Source organism: Lutra lutra, chromosome 6 (assembly GCF_902655055.1).
Source record: "Lutra lutra chromosome 6, mLutLut1.2, whole genome shotgun sequence".
NCBI classification, from domain to species: domain Eukaryota; kingdom Metazoa; phylum Chordata; class Mammalia; order Carnivora; family Mustelidae; genus Lutra; species Lutra lutra.
Genome location: NC_062283.1, coordinates 65550872 through 65575333, shown reverse-complemented (window position 1 = coordinate 65575333; position 24462 = coordinate 65550872). Strand labels below are relative to the sequence as shown.

At 46.8% G+C, this 24462-nt stretch overlaps 1 protein-coding gene across 4 annotated transcripts in view; it reads left to right on the top strand.

Annotated features, from left to right (window-relative positions):
* DAAM2 (dishevelled associated activator of morphogenesis 2) overlaps window positions 1–24462 on the top strand; it is a 126602-nt gene that overhangs the window by 83556 nt on the left and 18584 nt on the right. For 3 of the 4 annotated variants that reach the window (XM_047732870.1, XM_047732873.1, XM_047732871.1), the window contains exons 6-18: window positions 165–498; window positions 1548–1658; window positions 3031–3134; window positions 4270–4336; window positions 5394–5511; window positions 7502–7640; window positions 12281–12339; window positions 12475–12659; window positions 13258–13557; window positions 18338–18445; window positions 20810–20836; window positions 21885–21991; window positions 23176–23260. In XM_047732870.1, coding sequence (XP_047588826.1) covers window positions 165–498; window positions 1548–1658; window positions 3031–3134; window positions 4270–4336; window positions 5394–5511; window positions 7502–7640; window positions 12281–12339; window positions 12475–12659; window positions 13258–13557; window positions 18338–18445; window positions 20810–20836; window positions 21885–21991; window positions 23176–23260 — 1744 coding nt within the window. The remainder of the gene's footprint in view (window positions 1–164; window positions 499–1547; window positions 1659–3030; window positions 3135–4269; window positions 4337–5393; window positions 5512–7501; window positions 7641–12280; window positions 12340–12474; window positions 12660–13257; window positions 13558–18337; window positions 18446–20809; window positions 20837–21884; window positions 21992–23175; window positions 23261–24462) is intronic. The other variant, XM_047732874.1, reaches the window with a different exon arrangement.

The window sequence follows — 24462 nt, the reverse complement described above, 5'->3', positions numbered from 1 at the left end:
GGATGGGATTTTAATGCCTTAGATAAACTCACTAAATGAACCAAGTGGCTACTGTAGGTGGGACACAGTGTTACACAGGTCCAGGGGTAACTATTTGCAAAGTGTATACAGAGTCCTATGCAAATTCAGGATACCTGTTGTGCTAATGGAGCTGGCCTGGACAGGTTCGTGACTCGTTTCATTGAGCTGGAGGGTTTGACCTGTCTGCTGAATTTCCTCCGGAGCATGGACCACGCCACCTGTGAAAGTCGTATCCACACCTCCCTCATCGGTTGCATCAAGGCTCTGATGAACAACTCCCAGGGGCGGGCGCATGTGCTGGCGCAGCCAGAGGCCATCAGCACCATTGCGCAGAGTCTGCGCACAGAGAACAGCAAGACCAAGGTGGCCGTGCTGGAGATCCTGGGTGCTGTGTGCTTGGTTCCTGGTGGCCACAAGAAGGTTCTGCAGGCCATGCTCCACTACCAGGTGTACGCAGCTGAGCGGACCCGCTTTCAGGTGAGGGGCTAGCTGAGTGCTTATATGAAGAGACATAAGGGACCTCAAGAGATTTGGGTTTGGCTGGGATAATGGACCCCTCATTAGACCGTGGGTTCCTTGAGGCTGGATTCTTGGTATATGGGTCTACGTCTCTAAGCTCAGTGCCTGATGAATCACAGAGGTTGAGTCTGAAATGGACCTGAATGCAGTTGCTGGGGCCAAGATTTTAAGCCCTATACCTGGGCCAGTGCTTACTATGGGGACCCCAAGAATAGTGCTGGATACCTAAGCCATGCTATTCTCTTTTCTTCTCCCTGACCTGCCCCAGAAAAGTAATGAAATAGTAAGTATAAAGTCTTATGTAGAGTAAGTGTCAATAGATCTAAACTGTCACTAAAAATGCTATGGTTTATCTATCTGTATAGGCTATTTGTATATTCTGTCATCAAAGATTTTTAAGCACTTATTCTATGTGGAAAGTGGCCCCTGACCCTTTGCCAAAGAGGTAAAAGGCAGTGTCCATGCTGTCAGGAAGCTGGGTAGGAAGATTTATGAGCTGTAAGCAGCTGGAGCTGTAAACAGCTCTAATGTGCTGAAGCAGCATTTTGGCATAGCCCTACAAAATAAACTAAGATCTGGGGGCGCCTGGGTGGCTCAGTGGGTTAAAGCCTCTGCCTTCGGCTTAGGTCATGATCTCAGGGTCCTGGGATCGAGCCCCGCATCGGGCTCTCTGCTCGGCAGGAAGCCTGCTTCACCCTCTCCCTCTGCCTGCCTCTCGGCCTACTTGTGATCTGTCTCTGTCAAAGAAATAAATAAAATCTTAAGAAAAAAAAAATAAACTAAGCTCTGGAGGTGAGTGGCAGGACTGAGACTGAGGCGTGGAGAGGCAAAGGATGCTTCTTGGAAAAGCTGTGCTTTCAGGAAGGTCCAGGGTAAGCTAGATTGATTGGGGATAGCAAGCAAGTGGGGCATGCTAGACGGTTAGAATGGTGGGAACACAGGCACAAAGGCTGGACTTGTGGGATCCTGAGTCCGCCTTTTCTCTCCTGTCCCGCCTTTCCATCCAGACATTGCTGAATGAGCTAGACCGAAGTTTGGGCCGGTACCGGGATGAAGTGAATCTGAAAACAGCTATCATGTCCTTCATCAATGCTGTCCTCAATGCTGGAGCTGGAGAGGTTAGGCATCTTCTCCTTGCCCTTACTGTTCCTGGACTTTCTGGCCCCAGGGGAGTGTGTGCAAGTACCTCCTGGGGATGTAGCAGAGGGATGGGGCCAAGACCTCCAGTTGGTGGGGCTGTCACTACCATTACTGCCTTCAGACTACCTTTATCAACTCTTGCCTCTTTCACTTGGGGCTGAGAAAGAATGGATTATCATGAACCTTGCTGTCATGAGGGGTTCTTGAGGAGTTCCTTGCATGGGTAGCATTATGCATTAGGTGTGTCCTGGACAAAACCTAAGTTGGCTGGCTGATGCTTGCTTAGGATGGTGGGGGATCATTTATGGGAGGAGGGCAAGTGTAGGCCCTTCTTTCTAGAGTTTTCCAAAGACCTGCTTCTGGACTAGGTCTGAGCTAGTCCAGACCTTCTTTTTTTTTTTTTTTAATATATTTTATTTTATTTTTTTATTTTCAGCATAACAGTATTCCTTGTTTTTGCACCACACCCAGTGCTCCATGCAATCCGTGCCCTCTCTAATACCCACAACCTGGTTCCCCAAACCTCCCACCCCCCACCGCTTCAAACCCCTCAGATTGTTGAACTGCTTCTGAGTTGGCTGGTCATGCCCTCTATCACCTTCTGTTAGGAGATATGGCTTCTGATTTTCCTTACTATGGGATCAGAATAGGATCTCAGACTAAAAATAGCAACAGTTGAAGAAGAACTTGAAGAGCAGATTAACTCCCCAAATTCTAAGGGAATCAGATGCTCCAGTCAAGGTCAGTTTGTTGAAGGTCAAGGGGGCAATTTAATGATCTCTACATTTCCTTCTTTTCTGACAGCACACTTTTCTTGCAACCAGCCCTGATGAGCTAAGTTAGGTGAGGTGGGTGGGAAAACAGTCTGTCCCTGAGATGCTGATATCACCCTTGTCAATACTAGCTATACTAATCCATTCTGATTAGATGGTAACCATACTTCATCAGGTAATGTAATATCATCCTGTTTGTAATCTCATTGCCATTTTACAGATGAGAAAACTAAGGTTTTCCCCAAATGACAAAACTGGTGAGTGTCAGAGCAGGGATTTAAACAAAGATCTGTCTGAAATCAAAGCTTATGTTCTACATTACGGTGCCACTTTTGGATGCCAAAGGCTGAGAAAACTGGTAAAGGACTTAAAGGAAGTGAGGCAGGACACCTAATGGGAGTAAATAACAAGGTCAAGTGTGTCTTCACTTGCCCTTTCTTGGAACTCTGGACCCGAGGCAGTTCCAGATGGGTTGTTGCAGGTGATGTAGTGGGACAATGACTGGAGTGGGTCTGCTGGGGACTCTTGTGAAAGAGCCATAAGCCAATGAGTCTGGTCCTGCTTTGGTGACCCCCAGGATAATCTGGAGTTCCGCCTTCATCTACGGTATGAGTTCCTGATGCTGGGGATCCAACCTGTGATTGACAAACTCCGGCAGCATGAGAATGCCATCCTGGACAAGTAAGACCCACCTGTCCCCACCACAGTCATATGGGGACAGTGCCTCAGTTGGGGATGATCAGGACTTTCAAGGAGGCTGCCCTTCCTACTGGAAACCACCTGCCATACACAGTATCAATTCAAAATCAGTTCTGTATGGGGAAGGTGGACAACTCTCACCCCCCTGTCCCACATCCTACCTATGTCCCTGCCTGCTCTCTTGGCTTACCTGCTTTCTCATTTCCAATGTTATAGGCAGGTGGACCCAGTAGTCTTCAATCATGGCAGTACTTCCCCAGGGTGGGTATGGGAGCATTTGGAAACACATGGTGGTATTCCTTTGGCTTTCAGACTGGCTGGTTGGGGGACACTAACTGGTATTGATTGTTGGAAACCAGGAATACTAAACATCCTGCAGGGCACTCCTGCTTAGCAAGGGAATTGCTCCACTCCAAATGGAAGCCATAAAAGCCTTCATTGATAAAAGGGCACAATTAAATTCCTATGTGTTCCTTAATTCCAATTAAGTTCCTATCTGTCTCTTCTGGTTCTGTCCCATTGGTAGACTATTTTATTGCACTGAGTCTTAAGGGAGACAGGATGGGCCCTTTTGAAATGGAGTTGGGGAATGGATGGAGTGAAAAATGACAGACCCTTAAACTGGCTTCGTAGGTTGACATATGGACAGTATGAGAATCCTGGTGGAGACAGAACAGTACTCCTTGACTGGGTGATTTTATCCCAAGGGACAGTTGCCTAAGCCTGGAGACGTTTTTGTTGTCACAGCTTGAAAGGTGGGGGCTGCTACTGGTGTCTGGTGGGTAGAGATCAGAAATGCTGCTGAACCTTCTACATTGCACAGATCGGCCTCCCACAACCAAGGCAAATCTAGCCCTGGGTATCAATAATGACAAAATTGAGAAAGGCTGATCTAAGGGGACAGGCCTCTAGGCTAGCCTCCCTGAGGAGGGGGCATGGGGTTCTATAAAGGAGGAGAGCGCTGGCCTACAGACAGGTGGCTTCCTTCTGATTTTGCCTTGGCCTCACCGGAATGAAGCTTTCAGATTTAGTTCACTGGGGAGTTAAAGGGGTTGACCCTCAAATAGGGACATCCTCAAAGTAATATCTACTCTCTCTATCCCCCCATCCTATCTAGGCATTTAGACTTCTTTGAGATGGTCCGGAATGAGGATGACCTGGAGCTAGCCAGGAGGTTTGACATGGTGAGAAGCCTACAGGGATGGGGCTACAGCAGTGGGGTCCCAGGTCGCCCCACAGACTCTTCTCCAGATCCCATGATGTGGTAGGTCCAGTGTTGGCTGGCTTCCCTGGTGAGTGGCCCTATAGCCAGGTCCTGCTTCTGGAGCCTGGCAGTGTGTTGACTCTGTGAGGCCTCACCTGGCAGGCCTTACCTACCAAGGGCATCTCCTTTGCTGGGAGATTGCAACCCCCAAAGGAAAGAGGGCCTTTTCTTACTTGTGATAGTCTCAAATTCTCTCCAGGCTACTCTTCCCCTGCCTTTCAGTAATTTCCTGAGTCCCCTCTCCCCGTCACTAACCAGATCATGCTTCACAAACCAGATTGTCTTTTCATTTCAATCTCAATAACCCTGAAAACACACAATTCTGCTACTTAAATATTGTATTATAAAATCTCCACTCAAATAGAAACCTACATCTGGTGGCGCTCCAGTCACCCATCACCATCCAATTATATTGTCACATAAACCTTAGATTTATAACAAGGAGACTGAGATTAGTTTGCCCTGTCACACAATGAGAGTAGATCTGGGATTTGAACCCAGGTTGCGTGAAACTATGCTACGTGGTCCTTGAATCACCTATGTCCCTGTCCCCTTCCCTTAGTTTGAATTAGTAGCTCTCAACCAGCAGTGTCTTTGCTTCCTCCTTCCCCTGTGGACATTTGCAATGCCTGGAGACAATTTTTGTTGTCACAACTGGTGTAAGGAGAATGTCACTGGCATCTGATAGGTATGGACCAAGGATGGTATGGAACAGCCTATAGTGAATAGGACAGATCCTCATGCTGAAGAACGATCTGGTTCAAGATGCCAATAGTGCTGAAATGGAGAAATCCTGCTTCATGTAATTAGGACATCTCCCTCCGCCTTTTCTCTGTGCCTCTCTTCTGAAGCCTGGCCAGAAGCAGGAGAAGGAACATCATCCTGGGAAATGGGGCTCCGTGGATGGAAGTAGGGTTTTCTCCCCTCTTCTTCCATGGCTTGCCCCTCCCTGTTCACTGTGCCCTCCACTCCCTTAGGTCCACATTGACACCAAGAGTGCTTCCCAGATGTTTGAGCTGATCCACAAGAAGCTAAAGCACACTGAGGCCTACCCCTGCTTGCTGTCTGTTTTACACCACTGTCTGCAGATGCCCTGTGAGTACCCTACATGTACCTCTTCCTTAGCCGGCCTGAACGTTGGCCTGGGGCAGGTTGAGACAATGTGTCAGGACTTCCCTGAGTTGGTGAGTCTGGCTGGGTCTCCCTTGGCACATGTCCCCAGGAGGTCTGGCCACAGGATGCATGCCCTTGTTCTTCCCTCCCTCTTTGGGGTCAGGACTTCCACTGTCATCCAGGTGAGCAGCTGGGGACTTGGGCCTGAACAACGATGTTCTGGTCTACCAGGAAGAAGCTTGATCATCGTAAAATCAAACAGAGCTGGCTGTCAGCTTATGACAGGAGAGTTATCAGTCCTCTTGGGGGGCTCCAAAAAGCAGCTTTGTGTTTGGGGGACTAGCACAGATCCAGACTGAGCATGCCTTTTTCCAAGGTTCTATCAACTCCTCCATCTAGGTCTTGCGAGTTCCACTTTAATGCACTTTCCCCTGCCTCTCTTTGCAAATACTGGATGTCAGCATATAAGCTTAGCAGATGCTAAGCTTTTTAAGATCCAGGTGTGCACAGTGACTGAATAAATTACATATAATCACTAATAGCCACCCCAGCATGCAATTTGAAATGAGAATGTCATATTTAAGCTCTTCACAAAACCACAAATTTGGAAGACTAGTATGGCCAACCGAGATGGTCAACCTGGGCAGACTCTCTACTGGTGGTGATGGTGGCATTTGTTTTCGTGGTGACGGTGGCAATGACTACAGTTTACTATGTGCCAATGCTGGGCCATGCATGATGCAAGGTGCTTTGGCACAGTGTCTCTAAACCTCAAAATGACTTAAGGGGTGTGCATTATTATACCTGATTTATAGTGGATGAACTTGAGGCTTGGTGATTCTGTACATATGAAGAAATTTTTGTTTCTTTGGGGTTATGGCTTTAGATGAAACCTGTTCTACTTCTGTGAGCCAGTGACCTGCCTTTACCCTGTATTCCTGGGTGAAGGGTAAATGGAAAACTATGCCACATTGCAGTGCCTGTGTCAGTGAAGTATTGGAAAAGAAACCAGACACAGTGACCTAGACCAGGAACCTTTCAGTTCTAAAGCTCAGTCCAGAGACCTTCACAAAAGATGTAGGAAGTGCCTGAGAAACCCAACTTCTCCTCTCTCAGGTTCTCTTTGTGGTGCTCCATGGGTAATGTCAACGGGTGTCTTCCTTCAAAATGGGGCTTTTCAGACAACCTTCCACCTTTAAGCATTATGGTTTGACTCTGAGATCAGCATCATGTTGGCTGACCTCCTTTGGTTGGTCAAAGTACTTGGGATCAAGATGAGGAAGAGGGGCTTGTGGCTAGTCATGAAAAGAAAACCCATGTCCCACCAAACCATGACTACAGAGGATAGGAGTGGAGCCCTGTGAGGTCAGGCGTCACACACAAGCCTTTGCCTTCACAGTTCCGGGTCACCTTCACCAAGAAATCAGCCTGGATTCCATTAGCACTTCTCCAACCCATTCTGACTCTTTCTTAGTGCATACCTGTAGTGAGTTTCCATTCATCTTTCACCATAGAACAACAGCCTAGATAATCCTAAAACCTTTTCTTTTTTTTAAATTTCCCTGGAGACTTCATTATTTAGCAGGTAATATTTTGGAGCAGATTTACTTTCTGAAAGGTGCTTTTTTTTAGATAATGGAAAAGACAATTTGTACTCCCAAGGCGTAGGCTATTCAGGGTGCCTACAGGGAACAAAGACAGCCAAGAAGCACTTCAGGAAGTAGAGAAATGTATCTAGAGGATTGACACACTCATAGAAAGTCAGTTGCAGATCATCAAGAAATGGCTGCATTTGTGAATCTCCATCTTCACCATCAGGATCAGTAGCATCATTGCCTCTTCCATCAGACTGGGAGCTTTCCAAGGGCAGGAGAGGGCATGTTTCATCAGCCTGTGCCCATGCAGGACTCTAGGGCAAGGCCCCAGGGTGTTCCAGGGCTCAGTAAGGTTATGATGCCTCTTGTCCTTGCAGACAAGCGTAACGGTGGCTACTTCCAGCAGTGGCAGCTCCTGGACCGAATCCTTCAGCAAATTGTCCTCCAGGATGAGAGGGGTGTGGACCCTGACCTGGCTCCCTTGGAGAACTTCAACGTCAAGAACATTGTCAACATGTGAGCAGTGGCCGGCTCTCACCTGTCCTCCTCCTCCTTCCTCTCTCCTCTCTCAATCTCTCTCATAAACCAGATGCCTCCAAATGCACCTTAAGGAACATGCCCAGTAGAATTCTCTAATACGATGGAAATGTTCCATATCTGCCCTGTTCAAACATGGCTACTGAGCACTTGACCTGTGGATAGTGTAATTGAGGAGCTGAATTTAAAATTTTATTTCATTTAAATTCAGATAGCCATATGACATGGCTAAGGACTATCATATCGAACAACACAAGTTTATAGGGGATGTAGTCAGCTTTTTTTTTCTCATTTTTAAAAATTTAATTTCTTTTCAGTATAACAGAATTCATTGTTTATGCACCACACACAGTGCTCCATGCAATACGTGCCCTCCATAATAACCCACCACCAGGCTCACCCAACCTCCCACCCCGCCGCCCCTTCAAAACCCTCAGATTGTTTTCAGAGTCCATAGTCTCTCATGGTTCATCTCCCCTTCCAATTTCCCTCAACTCCCTTCTCCTCTCCATCTCCCCATGTCCTCTGTGTTATTTCTTATGCTCCACAAATAAGTGAAACCATATGATAATTGACTCTCTGCTTGACTTATTTCACTCAGCATAATCTGTTCCAGTCCCATCCATGTTGATACAAAAGTGAGATATTCATCCTTTCTGATGGAGGCATAATACTCCATAGTGTATATGGACCACATCTTCCTTATCCATTCATCTGTTGAAGGGCATCTTGGTTTTTTCCACAGTTTGGCAACCGTGGCCATTGCTGCCATGAACTTTGGGGTACAGATGGCCCTTCTTTTCACTCCATCTGTATCTTTGGGGTAAATACCCAGTAGTGTAATTGCAGGGTCATAGGGAAGCTCTATTTTTAATTTCTTAAGGAATCTCGACACTGTTCTCCAAATTGGCTGCACCAACTTACATTCCCACCAACAGTGTAAAAGGGTTCCCCTTTCTCCACATTCTCTCCAACACACGATGTTTCCTGTCTTGCTAATTTTGGCCATTCTAACTGGTGTCAAGTGGTATCTCAATGTGGTTTTGATTTGAATCTCCCTGATGGCTAGTGATGATGAACATTTTTTCATGTGTCTGATAGCCATTTGTATGTCTTCATTGGAGAAGTGTTTGCTCATGTCTTCTGCCCATTTTTTGACATGATTATCTGTTTTGTGTGTGTTGAGTTTAAGAAGTGCTTTATAGATCCTGGATATCAGCCTTTTGTCTGTACTGTCATTGTAATCAGCTTTTTTAAAAAAAATTATTGTTTGAGAGAGAGAGAGAGATCATGAGAGAGCACAAACTTGGGTAGGGAGGAGAGCCAGAGGGAGAAGCAGACTTCCCACTGAGCAGGGAGCCTGATGTGGGGCTTGATCCCAGGACCCTGGCCTGACCTGAGCCAAAGGCAGACACTTAACCAGCCGAGACACCCAGGTGCCCTTGTACTCAGCTTTTAATGATTCATTGCATGGAGTAGATAGAGGAAGAATGTAAACTTATTAACAATGGTCTGTGAGATAACCAATCCTCCAGTTTGCTTTTGCATGACCCATGAGCTAAGAATAGTTTTTACATTTTAAAGTGTTTATGCTGAGTGAAATAAGTCAAGCAGAGAGAGTCAATTATCATATGGTTTCACTTATTTGTGGAGCATAACAAATAACATGGAGGACATGGGGAGTTAGAGAGGAGAAGGGAGTTGGGGAAATTGGAAGGGGAGGTGAACCATGAGAGACTATGGACTCTGAAAAACAATCTGAGGGGTTTGAAGCGGCTGGGGGTGGGAGGTTGGGGGAACCAGGTGGTGGGTATTAGGGCACGGATTGCGTGGAGCACTGGGTGTGGTGCAAAAACAAGGAATACTGTTATGCTGAAAAAAAAATAATGCTTTTATACTTCTAAGTGAAAAAAAATAATGCTTTTATACTTCTAAGTGAAAAAAAAAGTGTTTTTAAAAACAAATGAGAATATGTGACAGAGACTGTACCTGCTTTATAAAACCTAAAATATTTATTCTAACCCTTTAGGGAAAGTTTGCCGATCACTGAAATAGAGCATGGCAATTTAACTAAGGCTGTTGGATAAGGATGTCAGAGCCTAAGGTCTTCTGGCTTATCTTTGACCCTGTGTACTGAGAAACACAGAACCAAGTTTAGTCACATCAAGTAGTAATCAGATGTTATGCTAACATACTAATTTTTAATTTTAAACTTTTACTTGACTTTATTTTTTTTAAGTTTTTATTTTAATTTCCAGTTAGTTAACATATAGTGTTATTTTAGTTTCAGGCGTGCAATGTCGTCATTCAACACTTCCATATATCAACCCGTGCTCATCATGACAAGTGCCTTCCTTAATCCCCATCATCTGCTTCATCCATCTCTCTGCCCCCTCCCCTCTGGGAACCATCAGTTTGTCCTCTATAGTTAAGAGTCAGTTTCTTGATTTGGCTCTTTTTCTCTCTTTTTTTTCCCTTTTCTCATTTGATTTGTTTCTTAAATTCCATCCATCTGTGAAATCATATGGCTTTGTCTTTCTCTGACTGATTTGTTTTACTTAGCATGATACTCTCTAGCTCTGTCCATATCATTACAAATGGCAAGATTTCATCCTTTTTAATGGCTGCATAATATTCCACCATTTAAATGCACCACATCTTCTTATCCAATAACCAATTGATGGACACTTGGGCTTCTTTCAGATCTTGGATTTTTCAAATAATGTTGCTGTTAGTGAAAGTCTGATCCAGTTACCCTTTAAGGAGATAAATTGGCTCTCAATATGGTCACATACCAAAGCCAAGTAGATAATGATTTTTGAACTATTCATGCTATTGTTTTCATTTTACAGGTAGTTGGGTATTGATGTGGTTAATCCTACCTGGTATGCTGGACAAGTGCAAATAGAAAAGTAATCAAAATGCAACTTTATTTCTGATTTTTATTTTTGTTTTCTACCAGTTCTTTGCACTATTTAGTGGGGAAGCTTTTCCTCTGCCCTCAGATCCAATGAAGTTTTTGCTTCTTCTTGCACAATGGAAGTCTTAAGATCATTTTAAACAGTATCAAATCTGCAACTAGAAGAACTAGTCCCAGATGTGAACTACGTGAATTCTAGATTAGATTTAGCCTTCACTCTTTCTCTTCCCTGGACTGGGGCTGGAAGTTGCAGTGGGAAGGGCATGTGTACTGATAGGCTTTCTTTCTCTGTTCTGTTTTTCTTCAAACCCATTGTACACACATACCCCTTCTATTAGCTAACCAGTTTTTAACCCCTATCACAGTGCAGGGGAAGGAAGGAGAAGAGGAAAAGATCTTACTTGATCAGGTAACTTAGTAAACAGGCTTTCTATTCTCTGGCCTTGGCACATGGGTGAAGACATGAATTATTTCTGGGATCTTCTGAAGCTCTTTGGCACATGCATCTCACTATAAAACCCTGGCCACTGGCCATTTAAGGCCTTTTTATCCCCTGAGACTGGGTGGTACCATCCCTTCCATCAGCCCCTGATTTACTAGCAATCTCGTACAATGGCACAATGTTCAAGTGTCCACTTCTCTGCTAGGTGGACATCTTGAACAGGACTTAAAATGGCATCAGCCCAATTTCTCCATGATGCTTGCATGAGAAATCCTCATGCAATCCATGTGCCAACAAAGTCCAAGAGTGCTGGATATTGCAGCAGAGCACCACTCTCCTGGTTAATGTTCCTTCACTCTTTGGACCTGTCTGGCCCCAAGTTGGACCCCAGTCCACCATGCCTCCTTCCCAACATCAGGGAATGTGGGTCAGAACTCTCTGAATTGGGTTCAACAAAGACAGTGGATGATGGTGAAGGAGGTAGGACCTCCAAGAAGGGCAGCAATGGCTCTCTCCAAAGACTCTTTTAACAAATTATGTTCCCTTCCATACTCTGTCCCCTCTTTATATCTTTCATCTGATTGAGGAGGCCAAGATTCATGGATCTAACTCTGCCATGTTTTTAGAGTTACAAAAAACAAAAACCTGATTATTCGGGTCTCATTTGGGATTTCATCTCTATTACACTTCGATGTCTAGATAATAGCTTAATCCCCATTACAAGAGTTGGACATGAATGAGGACTTTCTGTGACTTAGATACATCCCCTCTTTACCCTCAACATATTCATTCTGTGGTGCTGGGATGGGCGATTTCTCTTACTCTTATACATTGGTCTTTGGAAGCCTATACCATGGTAGGGCTAACATTTTGATCTCTTTCAATGCAAGAACTTATTTTTACAAAGGTGTACAAGTCATCAGACAACTAAAGGAAGCCTGAGATTTAGTCCTAGTTCTACCATTAGTTAAGCTATTGTCTTCATCTCTGCTCTCAAGAGCTTCAACTATATCACAAGGGGTTGGATCATAAGTTATTTGAGGGTCTTTTCAGTTTTCACAGTCTGCAGAGAGACACATGAGAACTGGGCAGAGCTGGGGACCTGGAGAGACATCTGGAGAGTCAGAATCCTAGCCTCCTTGATGTGGCTGGACAGATTGGAGATCATGGAACTGATGCGGGAAATAGGGGGATGATATATCTTTTGGGAAGTAATGAGTCAACAATCAACAGACCCTTCCCTGTATTCCCCACCAGGCTCATCAATGAGAATGAGGTGAAACAATGGCGAGACCAGGCAGAGAAGTTCCGGAAAGGTAAGGGGCTCTGCCTCAAAACACTGCGTGCTCCGCACAACCCCTCCCCTGCCCAGCCCAGGACCCATTCGAGGTAGACCCATGCATATTCAATCGTCTCTTCCCATTTTCTCTCCTGTCCTACTCCCATCCCAGAACACATGGAGCTGGTGAGCAAGCTAGAGAGGAAGGAGCGAGAATGTGAGACAAAAACATTAGAGAAGGAAGAGATGATGCGGACACTGAACAAGATGAAGGACAAGCTGGCTCGAGAGTCCCAGGAGCTGCGCCAGGCTCGAGGACAAGTGGCAGAGCTGGTAGCCCAACTCAGTGAAATCTCAGTACGTGGATACCCTCCTCTCTTTACATATTGATCTGAGACCTTCAGGATGAGGTGGGAAGAACAGGTGTGGGGAAGGGCTGAGGACCTCAAGATGAAGGAGAATTTAGAGGAGCAGCTCAAGCCAGGATAGAGAGGACCTCTGAGTCTGTAAGGGTTGCTACATTTGTGTTAATTAGGAAAACAAACAAACAAACCAATACTGTTTTCCTTGGGTGACACTATCCCAGGAAGCACACCTGGCAAAGCAGAGTGCAAGTATGGTTTTGTGCCCCCTCCCTATGTAGCTGGATGTCCTTGTGCAGGCGGTAGCATACATAACCATATGTACCGTTCCTGCTGTTGCATTGTGATAACTATGACTTTGTCCAGTGTTATGTATGTGTGTTTTACCTATGTGTATGTGTCTGTGGTTGTGTCTGTGTATATTGGATATTCGGGATACAGAGAGGAAATGGGGGGACAAAATGTGTGGGAGAGGTGAGAGCAGGATTGGGGTTCTAGTATAGATGAGTAAGAATAAAGAATAGTGTGGTGTGAACTTGAAAGGTATCCTTGCTTGATGGCTTTGTCTTTTTGATTTTTCTGTCTTCCCACAGACAGGACCAGTATCTTCCCCGCCTCCCCCTGGGGGCCCACTTACCTTGTCTTCCTCAATGACAACCAATGACCTGCCTCCACCTCCGCCCCCTCTCCCATTTGCCTGCTGTCCCCCACCTCCGCCACCACCTCTTCCACCTGGTGGGCCTCCCACTCCTCCTGGTGCCCCACCATGCTTCAGCATGGGCCTGCCTCTCCCTCCAGACCCCTGCCCCAGCAGTGATATCCCACTCAGGAAGAAGTGTGTTCCCCAGCCTTCCCATCCACTGAAGTCCTTCAACTGGGTCAAGCTGAATGAGGTAAGTAACAAAGAAAAGATCAGTAGATCCATTCTCCCATAGCCAGTGACAATCAGCCCCACAGATTGCCTGCCCATTGTTTGTAGATCTCCCGTTCTGGGTTCCTTCTTTGGGTAGGGGGAAGGGAAGGCACAGTAGATTCAGAAGATGGGATTGCTGATTCCAGACAGCTCACTGTCCACTGGGAAGAACATCTATGCTGGGAGAAGATAGCTTGGCATGTGCTAAGGGTCACATTGGAAAAGCCACCTGCTGACAGAATGTGTACGTGGTGAGGGTTAATAGGGTTATGTTGATACCAGAGCGTGGGCCAAACAGAGTCACTTTCTGGACAATACAATGGCTGGGCTAGAGTTTTAAGAATAGGGTCTATTTGAGGAAAAGAATGGAAGATATAGGCAAAGAACTTGGGCCAAGGTCTAGAGATGGTAAAGATCAGGCTGGTGTGTTCAAAGGACTGAAATGATGAGGCCTTGGCAGGGGACAGGACAGCACCCTTGCCATGAAGTTTCATGTCAAGATGTAGCCATTTTGGCATCCTCCCAGTGGGAAGTAGACACACTGGGTACTTTTCTAGACTGTTCAGTGGTGAGAGGCCTTCATGAATGTTATCTATTCTAATAATCACCAATCCCAGGTCCATGTGTGGGTGTTGGTTCCTCTGTCAGACTCTCACAAACATGGAGTAGATTTGCCCTGGATTACATGAGGCTCCTAGTAATTTAAGTCCAGTTCCAGCCTGGGTTGAGCCCTCCCGCTGGTTCTGTACTAAATCCTATTAGGACCTGTGACTTTGTCCTTGAGCTGGGACACATACATGGTAACTGCATTCTGTTCGCCTGACCCATACACACACTTCAGCGGCCATGCAGACATCATTTTGGAGCTTGAACTAAGGGATGTCCTCAAACCTTTTGTATGAACCTCTTGGTCTGACTCTTGGGGAATTCATAACTGTACCATTCTATGCAAACTTAAATGAGTTCAGAAGGAGACTTAAGTGGGAAGAGACGTGGAATTGTGAAATAGATGGGCAGCTAGCTATGGGTTAGCTGCCTCTCCTAATGTAGACCAGCTAGTCAGTCAGTCTGAGGGCTTCTTTGTGTAAAGATTTGTTGCTGGAGGTCATAATGGATAATAATAAAAGGTGAGGCAAAGCATTGCCTTGTGAGAGTTTTGAATCTGGCAAATTAGGGATTTTGTTCAAGGAAACACCTAGAGATCCTAGGCAGGGATTGAAGGAGAGGTTCTAAACTCCAACCAAACCAGGTTTGGCTCTAATTAACTGGGCAACCTGCAGAAATCACTCACTTTTTACCTCGGTTTGCTTATCTATGAGATTTCTAAGATTCCTCTTACCTCTGGTTTTATAATTGAGGTGGAAAGACAAAGCATGAATATAACTCATAGTTATGGGTCTCTGATAACATCTCCAATCTAAGTTGGTAAAATTTTAGAGCCACCTGTTAGCAGAATTTTGAAGCCACGTGGTTGACATTTGTGACAACTGTACTGCACAGCTGCACCCTATGGGTCCTTATCCTCGGTCATGAGGCAAGCGGACAAACCACTCTGCAGTACCAAAGGCCACAGGCTGTGTGAAAATTTTCATTGTTCATGATCAGAAATAATAGATATACCTCTTGTGGTAAAAAAAAAAAAAAAATTATCTCCTATACTTACAATGTATAACTTAAAGGTTTATTTTTGCTTTCTTAAAAAAAAGCTTAAAATCTTTTATTATAGTTGACACAATGTTACATTAGTTTCAGGCATACACATAGTGATTTTATGACTCTATATGTTTTGCTATGGTATGGTATTTCTATTTCTATTTTTTTGAGACCTCTTTATACTTACTGTCTTCCACAGTGGCTGCACCAGTTTGCATTCCTGCCAACAGCACACAAGGCTTCTCTTTTCTCCATATTCTCATCAACAGTTGTTGTTTCTTGCCTTTTTGATTTTAGCCATTCTGACGGGTGTGAGGTGGTAGTGGTTTTAATTTCTATTTTCCTGATGATGAGTGATGTTGAGAGTCTTTTCATGTATCTCTTGGCCATCTCTATATCTCTTTTGGGAAAGAGTCTATTTAGGTCCACTGCCTATTTTTAATTGGATTATTTAAGGTTTTTTTGGTGTTGAGTTGTGTAAGTTCTTTATCTATTTTAGGTGTTTAGCCTTTACTGAATATACCATTTGCAGATATCACCTCTCATTCAGTAAGTTGCCTTTTTGTATAGTTTAAAAATTTTTAAAATTAATGAAAAGTTGATTAGACCCCTCAACAATTAAGGAAAATAGACAAGGCAACTAATATTTTTGCAACATTTTCATCAAATGGAGCTTTGGATAGGATTTTCTCTGGGGTCCAGTAATAATAAAATTTATATAAATTCCTCAGGAACCCAAAGCAGGCCAGAGTATCATTCCTGGACTGGAAAATACAGGTGTGATGGAATGGCGAGTAGGGGGGCACTCACAGGACTTGTAGATGTTGCTCAGCAGAAGTGAGTGGAGGGGACTGAGTAATATTTGTGGACCTGTTCGCCCACTCCCAAGCTTTTAATCATGTGACCAGGAGTTATTTAAGCATTTGGGCTTCAGGTTCCTGATCTACAAGATGGGGGGAATTGTGACATCCACATCAAAGGATTATTGTGAGGATTAATTGACATATGAAGTACTTGGAATGGTGACTGACTCAGGAATTCATAATAGTTTTAGGCGAGTTATTAGTGGCACAACCATGCATGCCTTAAGTGTGTTATCTCACCTAATCCTTCAACTCACTAAGCAAGCATTGCTGAGACTGCTTCCTTTTGTGCGAAATGAGAAGAAAATGATACCCTCCTACTTGCCAAGGGTCCCAAGTAGTCATGGGGCTGGGAGTGCAAGCTCACTTGCTCTGTTTTGACCCCAAACGCTCAGTGAGAGAACACAATGAAAAGGGTTTTGGAGAAAGATTTCTCTGGCATATAAAGGGTATGTCTAGAGGGACCGAAGCCCCAGGGATTTAAACAGGAGTTGATGAGGTTTTGGCCAGAGTGATACAAACTTAAAGCCAGGGATCATTCCACATAGTGGGCACATCAGGGCGCCTTGGTGAAGCATAGGACGTGGAGAATACTAGTAAATGGGTTATGGCTCCAGAGCTCCGCTTCACCTCCGCGAGGGACTGTGTAGGGGGATGGGTTGGCATTTGGCAAGGAGGGTGGGAGAGCTGGGCACTCAGTCTGTTCTCCCCGGGGAAAGTCTCCCTGGTGTTGTCCATCCAGCTCTTGCATTCCAGCCCTGTCTTAGCCCATCGTCACCGGGAGTAGAGAACAGCAGCAAGCTTTACCTGTGTGGGCTTTCCCATGGAGCTCACTTCCACTCCAGACCTAGCCTCTGATGGGGACCACTGAGAGCTTTCCCTTCCCTGCTTTCCTGATTCAGTTTCCCTTCCCATCTTCTCTCTGACTCCCATCTACTCCATTCCAGGGCTCCTTTCCCCAGTCCCCTTCCCCTACTCCACGCATGCTCCTGTGCGTGCACACACACACACATACACACACACACACACACACACACACACACACACACACACACAGTGGTTGTTTCTGCCATGAAAAGAATGTGTCTGTGTTGGGTTTGGCCAGTTGCCTGTATCCCTTGCTGCTCTAAGCTTCTCAGCCCGGCATTCCACAAGAGGGTCCCTGGCCTTAGGAAGGCCACAGGAATGTCCCCACACCCCCCTGCTCTGGCCTAGCCTCCCCTTTCCAGAGTTTAAGAAAATAAAAGTGAGTGAAAGGTATGTTTTGCTCTCTAAGCCTTGCTGAGGGGGAGATGGAGGGAGAAGGGGGTAGTGGCCTTAGGAAGGTTCCCCAGCTGCCCCCCAGGCAGAGGAAGGTGGGAGATTCCATTTTAAAGGATAGGAAAGCTCAGGATGAGGCAAGTACTCCTAGGAGGACAGAAGTGAGCACCCTGGGAGGGCTGAGCTCTGGCCTCTGAACCATTGTTGGGGTGCTATAAGACCAGTGGGATGTTCTCAGCTTTGCTGATGGAGCCTCTCCCCATTGTGGGGGTTCAGTGCCAGGGTCCCACACAGAGGTGGGGCAGTGCTTAGGTGGGGAGAGCTGGGAATGTGAACCCTTGGATGCATTCTAATCATGAGGGATAGGCCACTTTCCCTGGGTCTGACCAACAGGAAGCTGTGGCAGTCTCGCTGGCCTGAGCAGTCACTCCAGGGATCAGGACATCCCAGCCTTTGGCATCTGCCACTTTCTGACAATTTGTCATTCCCACTTTCTGGGAATCTGGGAAAGTGGGAGGAAGACCCTCTGGGAGAGAAAATGACCATCTCAGATATGGGAAATCTAGTGCGCACTGAGGATTTGAAGATATGTGGGGTCACTATCCCTTGCAGTGACTCTAGCCAACCCTGACCTTTAGGGAGTGTGCCCCATGAACACTGGTTTGGTTTGGTTTTTCTGGAAGGAGTTTCATGCCATCATTCATATTGACCTACCCACCACTCTTTCCTTCTGTTTGATTTCTGGAACACATGTCTATGTGGCCCCATGAGAAAGGAAGAACAAGGAGGTTGACTCTGGCCTCTGCCCTGGAACAGAGTATTGAAGGTTTGGGGGAGACGAATTGACTCCCTTTCTGAAAGTCTGAAAGCCTGACTATTATAAAATGTGCACCTGGGAGCAGGCGGAGATAGAGAGACATTGGACCACTCCATCGTGAAGGAGTTGGGTCAAACACCGGGTCTTGTCCTTGTTCTGAATCTTAGGCACGTGTCCCTGGCACCGTATGGAATGAGATTGATGACATGCAGGTATTTCGGATTCTGGACCTAGAGGACTTTGAAAAAATGTTTTCAGCTTATCAGAGGCACCAGGTAAGACCCTTCCCCACCCCCATCTTCTTGGGTCTTGACTTCTAGTTTTGACTTCACCTATGCCCCTTGAACCCAACCCTCAACTTCTCTTCTTTCCCTCCCTTCCTCCCATGTATACTGAATGATTTTATTCCTTATTAGGTGCCATGCTTTACTAAGTACAGGGATCGGAATCAGAGACCTGCAGTGCAGCAGGGGAAATATCCTGTTGTATTACCGTTCTGGCACTCAGTTGTGTGTATTTACACACCAAGGGATGAAATAACATTTTGTCCATTTCTCTTTCATCTTGGAGCCCTGGAGGTGGAGTCACAGCCCTGGCTACTGTTGACCCCCGTTCTCTCTTTGACCCCAGGGTCTAGAGACTACACCTAGCAGGAATGATCAATTTCAAACTGCTCTCTCCACCATAGCCTGCCAGCACCCCCGCGAGTCAGTTAGCTGAGGATGTCCGTGTTTCCAGGAAGGTGGAGCTGCTCCAGGTCATGTTATGGGGTTGAGGTTGGGTCTGGGCCTGGGCAGGCTGAGAAAGCCCTGAGCTTTGCTCTGCAGACTCTGCTTACAGATGGCTGGCCAGTCAGCCGGCTCTTCCGACCGCAGTAGGGGGAGTAGGAGCATGGCAGAATGCAGGGCACTCCCGAGGCAGTGCGGTGCGGATTGCCAAATGTGCTGATTCTAACTCCTCGTCCTCGCATGAATGTGAGTCAGGAGGTGAGTGGGGGCCGAGGAATCCGCACTGTAGCTAGCACATCTGGGGGCTCTCCCCCGCCGAGTCCAATTTGGGCATTCCCAGCCTTGGGGCTTTAGAGTGTGATCTGAGGGTTGTTTCCTCTCCCCGCTGTGCCACTTTCTCTGGTCCCCTCAGCTGAGCCCAAGGTGACAGCCCTGAGGACACCCCAGGTGATTGTGAGTGGGGTCTGTGGCTTCCTGGGCCCTGAGTAGCAGCTGCTTGTTGTGGCTGGGCCCCCCTCTGCATTCTGACAAGTTTAGACCTGTGGACAGTCCCTCCTGAGGGCACATGAGACTCCTCTTAGGCGCCTAGCCAAAGGGACAGAGCTGGGGCAGGGCTCTGATCCTGACTTGGCATTCTAGAAAAACAAGATGGTTGTTATTTAAGTTAAAAGTAGGTGATCGAGGTATCTGATTCTTTACCCTCATTCCAGGCAACACTTTTTAGCCTCTGCCCACATCAGGCTGGCATGGCCACCAGCAGCATCTGTGGTCTAACAGGAGTGGGAAAGGGTTCTTCTTGAGTCTTTGGTGCTCCTGTGCCCCGGTGCTCCCAAGTGGGATGGAGGGAGCATGTACAAGGGGTGTACCAGGCATGGTCAATCACACACCTCCTCCTGGTTGGAGAGTCTCTCTTGGGCAGTGTTCCAGGCCAGCCCACCCAGTGTCTGGGCCCCAAGGTGAGGCTAAGATGGGGAGCAGTGGGGAAAGAGGTCTATGGGGTTTAGAACAAACTGGGTTTGGGGCCTTTTGGTTTAGTGACTGGAGAAAAGTTAAGGTGGAAAGTCCCCTTGAGTCCCCTCTCTCCTTTCTTAATCCCCTACTGAGGGGTTGGGCTCACCCAGACTATTGTCACTTGGTGGGTCGCCCAGACTCAGGCTGACTTCACAGCAGCAGAACTGGAAAGATCCCAGAGGCTGTGTGGCCCTGGTCCCTGGTGGCCACCTCTCCCTATTTTGGGTCCCAGGTTGCATGTTTTGGTGGGGAGGGGGAGGTCCCATGAGCTATGGTCTTCCCACTGTGTCCTATGCAGCTCCTGAGTTAGTGACTTCAACTCCGTTAGGGCCCAAAAGGGAGAACTGGGTGTGGGCCCTGCCTCCTTAGCTCCCTTGGAAACCAAAATACAAAGGGAAGGGGTGAAACTCAGGGACACCTGCTTTCCTCTGCCTCAATGAATGCAACTTCTGCATGCTTCTGGCCCCTTCTGGTTGTATCTCCTCTTCTGTTTAGAAAGGTGAAGTCATCCAGCAGCAGAGAAATGCTATCTGCCCTCTGAGCATTTTCCCAACAGAGAAGAAAGGAAGAATAGCAACCAAGGCCTGATGTTGGGAAGCTTGGGGGCCTGGCCTGCCCCAGCTGGGGAGTGGTGGTCCCACTGGGCCCAGGACAGGCAGGGAACCTGCCTGCTCCCCACTTTGTGGCTTCTCTGGGAGTGTATGTCCACTAGAAGCACCTCCTGTCCAGGGCTAATTGCTAGTCTCCATTTCCAACCATGCAGGTCTCATTGGGATGGGGTGGACAGAGTTAATGCTCAGGGGTCCCCATGTCTCTCCTACTGTCCCTGGGGTCCCTGAAAATCTTGGCTAACGTTGTGCATGTTTAATTCTCTGTTGGCTGTGGCTGCTACCTGCCTAGGAGCTGATAACTAATCCTTCTCAGCAGGTGAGTCACTCTTGGGGCTCTGGACACTCTAACTTCTAACCACTGTCCTGGGCTGCTGCCCTGTACTTGTCAAAAGAGAGGGCTTCTTCATTCTGCCTTCTACCTTTATGACCCATCCCTATAAGCAACATAGGAAAGGGTTCCCAAAGAGAAAGCAGAAATGTAGGGATTGGAAGTAATTCAAAAGGACCCCTATCAGCAATGGAGGTGAATGTCTACTGGCATAAGGAGAAAGATTCCAGGTCTGTTGTCTTACCTACCTGGCCCAAGGCAAAGCCATCCTATAAGACTGCATAGGTTGGGCACTGCACAATCCCAAGGGCATAATTCACAAGGATAATGATGTGAGCGGCAGCCTCACATCATTGTGCAATATAGAGCATGTGCTTGGAGGGACCTTTCAGGGTAAAAACTAGTTTCCTATCTGCCTCATCGAGGGCCCAAGAGAAGAGAGGGAGTCTGATTTTTGGGGAATCTGCTGCTGGAACCCCAGTGGAGAGAATTCTTCATGGAACTCTGTCTCAGTTTCCCAACTTCTGAACTTGTGGATGCCCTCTAATCTGGGCACACTGGGCTGTGCCTGAAGTCCCCAGGAGTCCAGGAACTGTAGCTTGATGGGGATTTGGAAACTGCTTCCCATAATAAGCTTGGAGAAGCTCTCTGGGTAGGGTGGTGGAGTGAGGGCTGATTCTGTGGATGTTGGGGATCACATAACATTGTCCAAAGCCATAGGGATCAGTCACCCCCGCTTCCAATGGAATAGTTCCTTCTTTAGTTTGTCCAGAAAGGGCAGTCTTTTAAAAAGGGCGGCTCTTCATTGCCCTCAGTCCATTCTAGCCCATGGTAAAATCCCAGATGCCTCCTAGTAGAGATGGTTATTAACCACCTTCCTTTTTCTCTCTCCTGTCTTTTTCTTTCCCTGTCTTTCTTCCCCTCACACCAGGAGCATCCCTTGGTTGGTGTGGGAGTGGCTCCTGGGGGGTGGGCAAGGAGAGGATTGGAGCATACATGTATACCTCAACCTTTTTACTTGGCTTGTTGGTTTCAGAAAGAGCTGGGCTCCACAGAGGACATCTACCTGGCCTCCCGCAAAGTCAAAGAGCTGTCAGTCATTGACGGCCGAAGGGCACAGAACTGCATCATCCTTCTCTCCAAGTATGTGCTTGTCCTGCCTCTTCAGCCCCTGTTGGGAGGGATGGATCCCTCCAAGGAAGTAGAGCCCTGAGAAAGCTAGAGCAAAAACATATAGTGGAACTGAATGCCTGGGGGACAGGGGTGGCCGAGGAATGGGGTGATAGCTGTCTTTCTGCTTCCCCTGGCCCCCGCTGTCCCCTGGGAATGGTAGGAGACCGCTGATCTAGAACCCTGTCTTGGGAGCTTATGTTCAGCAGCAGTGTGGGGCTCTGCAGACAGGAAACTGCCCCAGTCACGATGACCAGCCTGGTCATCGTCTGGCAGCAGAATTGCTCTAAGCCCATCGAGGGCCCCACTAGGCTTAGGCCACAGAGCAGCATGATCTCAGCCCCCAAGCATTTCCCGCGGCTGCAGAACAAACAGGGCAGTATCTGCACGAACAGCACAGCTTCTGTGTGGGTCCTCCCCCTGAGCCAGGGTCAGAGGGCACTGCCACCCATACTATTCTTAGTGCTGCCCCAGCCATCTCTGGGACATCCATGCCCCTTTCTTCCCATAGGCCTCAGGCCTCAGTTTCTCTCTCTTGAAGATGAGGGAGAGTTCTGTATCTCCAGGACTCCAAGTGGTGTGCATCTGGAGGGAAAAGGGAAGGGCTGTGTGTGTGTGTGTGTGTGTGTAGGGGGGTAGCTTTTCCCTCACCCAGACAGCAAGATGTATGGGAACAGCTGTGTGGGAGCTGAGGCACTGTCAGAAGACTGAGGGCTGTTCTGTCTTCTGACAATGAAGGAAGCAGGAAGCAGCCCCCTTTGTGGGCTGTCAATAGTCCCATCTTCGTGTGGAGGTGCAGTAGATATTTTAGGCATAAGGAGAAGAAAGATCAGAAACCTTTTGCCCTGTCTCTTTGTCTACACTAAAGATGGCCCCTTTACACCCAAATGTCCCTATCAGTTATGACAGAGACTCCAGCAAGACAGCAGATTCAAGTTTATCCTTAAAGATCAAAATATCTCATTATTATTGAGTTCATGGAGTAGACCATATGAGTTTAGTTAGAGAAGGCATTGCAGAAGAGGTAAGTGGGGAGCACTAAGGGATATAGTCCCATATTCATGTGAGTGAGAGAATGCAGGGGAGGAGAAGGGCTGGGGTTTGTCCTGAGCAGAGGGGCCAAGCCAGACTGCTTAAGGAGCAGCGTTTTGCCTTAGGTTGAAGCTTTCTAATGAGGAGATCCGGCAGGCCATCTTGAAGATGGATGAACAGGAGGACCTCGCTAAGGACATGCTGGAGCAGGTGAGGTCCCTAGTGGGGAAGGGATGAGAGCAGAAATTAGGGGGCAGCTGCACCCCTCCCTGCCCCCAGAGCGGCCACGACTCTTAGGTCAAGGAAAAATCAGACTCGAAGATGAGGAGTTGGGGAAAGGTTTGTAGATACTCCCTGGACCAGCCTTTCTGAGGGGCGGCTGGGAAAGACTGCATCTTTTCTAGGGGATTGAGGTCTTTGACAAGAGGTATAAGTTATGATCCCCTCTGGGTCTCAAGGCAAAATCAGAGTGACCCATAATCATATATTTCCCCAGTCTCCTCCACCTCTATATATTGGGTCCTTCAAGAGAAACCTGGAAGTTACCAACAAAAGCACCATCAGTTGGACCTCATTAGAATTAAGAATTCTGTTCATCAGAGGATACCATTACTAGAGTGAATAGACAAACTTTAGAAGACATTTACTTCATGCACATGTAGCAAAGACTTCCTATTCAGAATAAAGAGCTCTACAAATCTGGGAGAGAAAATGCCAAACAGCTCCACTTGAAAATAAGCAGAAGCCTTCAATGGGTACTTCATGAAAGACAGTTTCCAAGTGGCTTGACACTCTTAGTCATCAGAGATATATAGTAAATCACACTAAGGCAGAACCACACACCCACCGGAAGAACTATATTGGAAAGACTGACAATGCCAAGTGTTGGCAAGGACATCAAGCAACTGGAATTCTCATTGAGTACAATTTGGAAAACAATTTGGTAGCATACACAAAGGCTAAACCCACCCTCCTGCCCAGCAGTCCCACTGCAGGGTACAGAGAAATGAGTACAAACATTGACTATAAAAGATATAGGCAAGAATATTTGTAACAGTTTTATTCATGGAACAACCCAACTGTCCATCAATAAGAAAGTGAATAAATACATTGTGGTATATTCTTACAATGGAATACTGTTCATCAATATATAAAAAGCAAACTACCTATACTTACAGTATGGATGAGTCTCAGACATTATGTTGTGCAAAAGAAGCCAGACACCAGAGAAAACACACAGCATGAATCCCATTTATACGAAGTTCAAGAACAGGCAAATCTAATCTAAGGTGATAGAATTCAGTTGGGAGGCTATAATGGGGAGGGGGATGGGTTGCTTATGGAAAAAATACAAGAAAACTTTCTGGGGGATGGAAATCTGTATCTTTATCTGGATGGGAGTTCACTGGGTG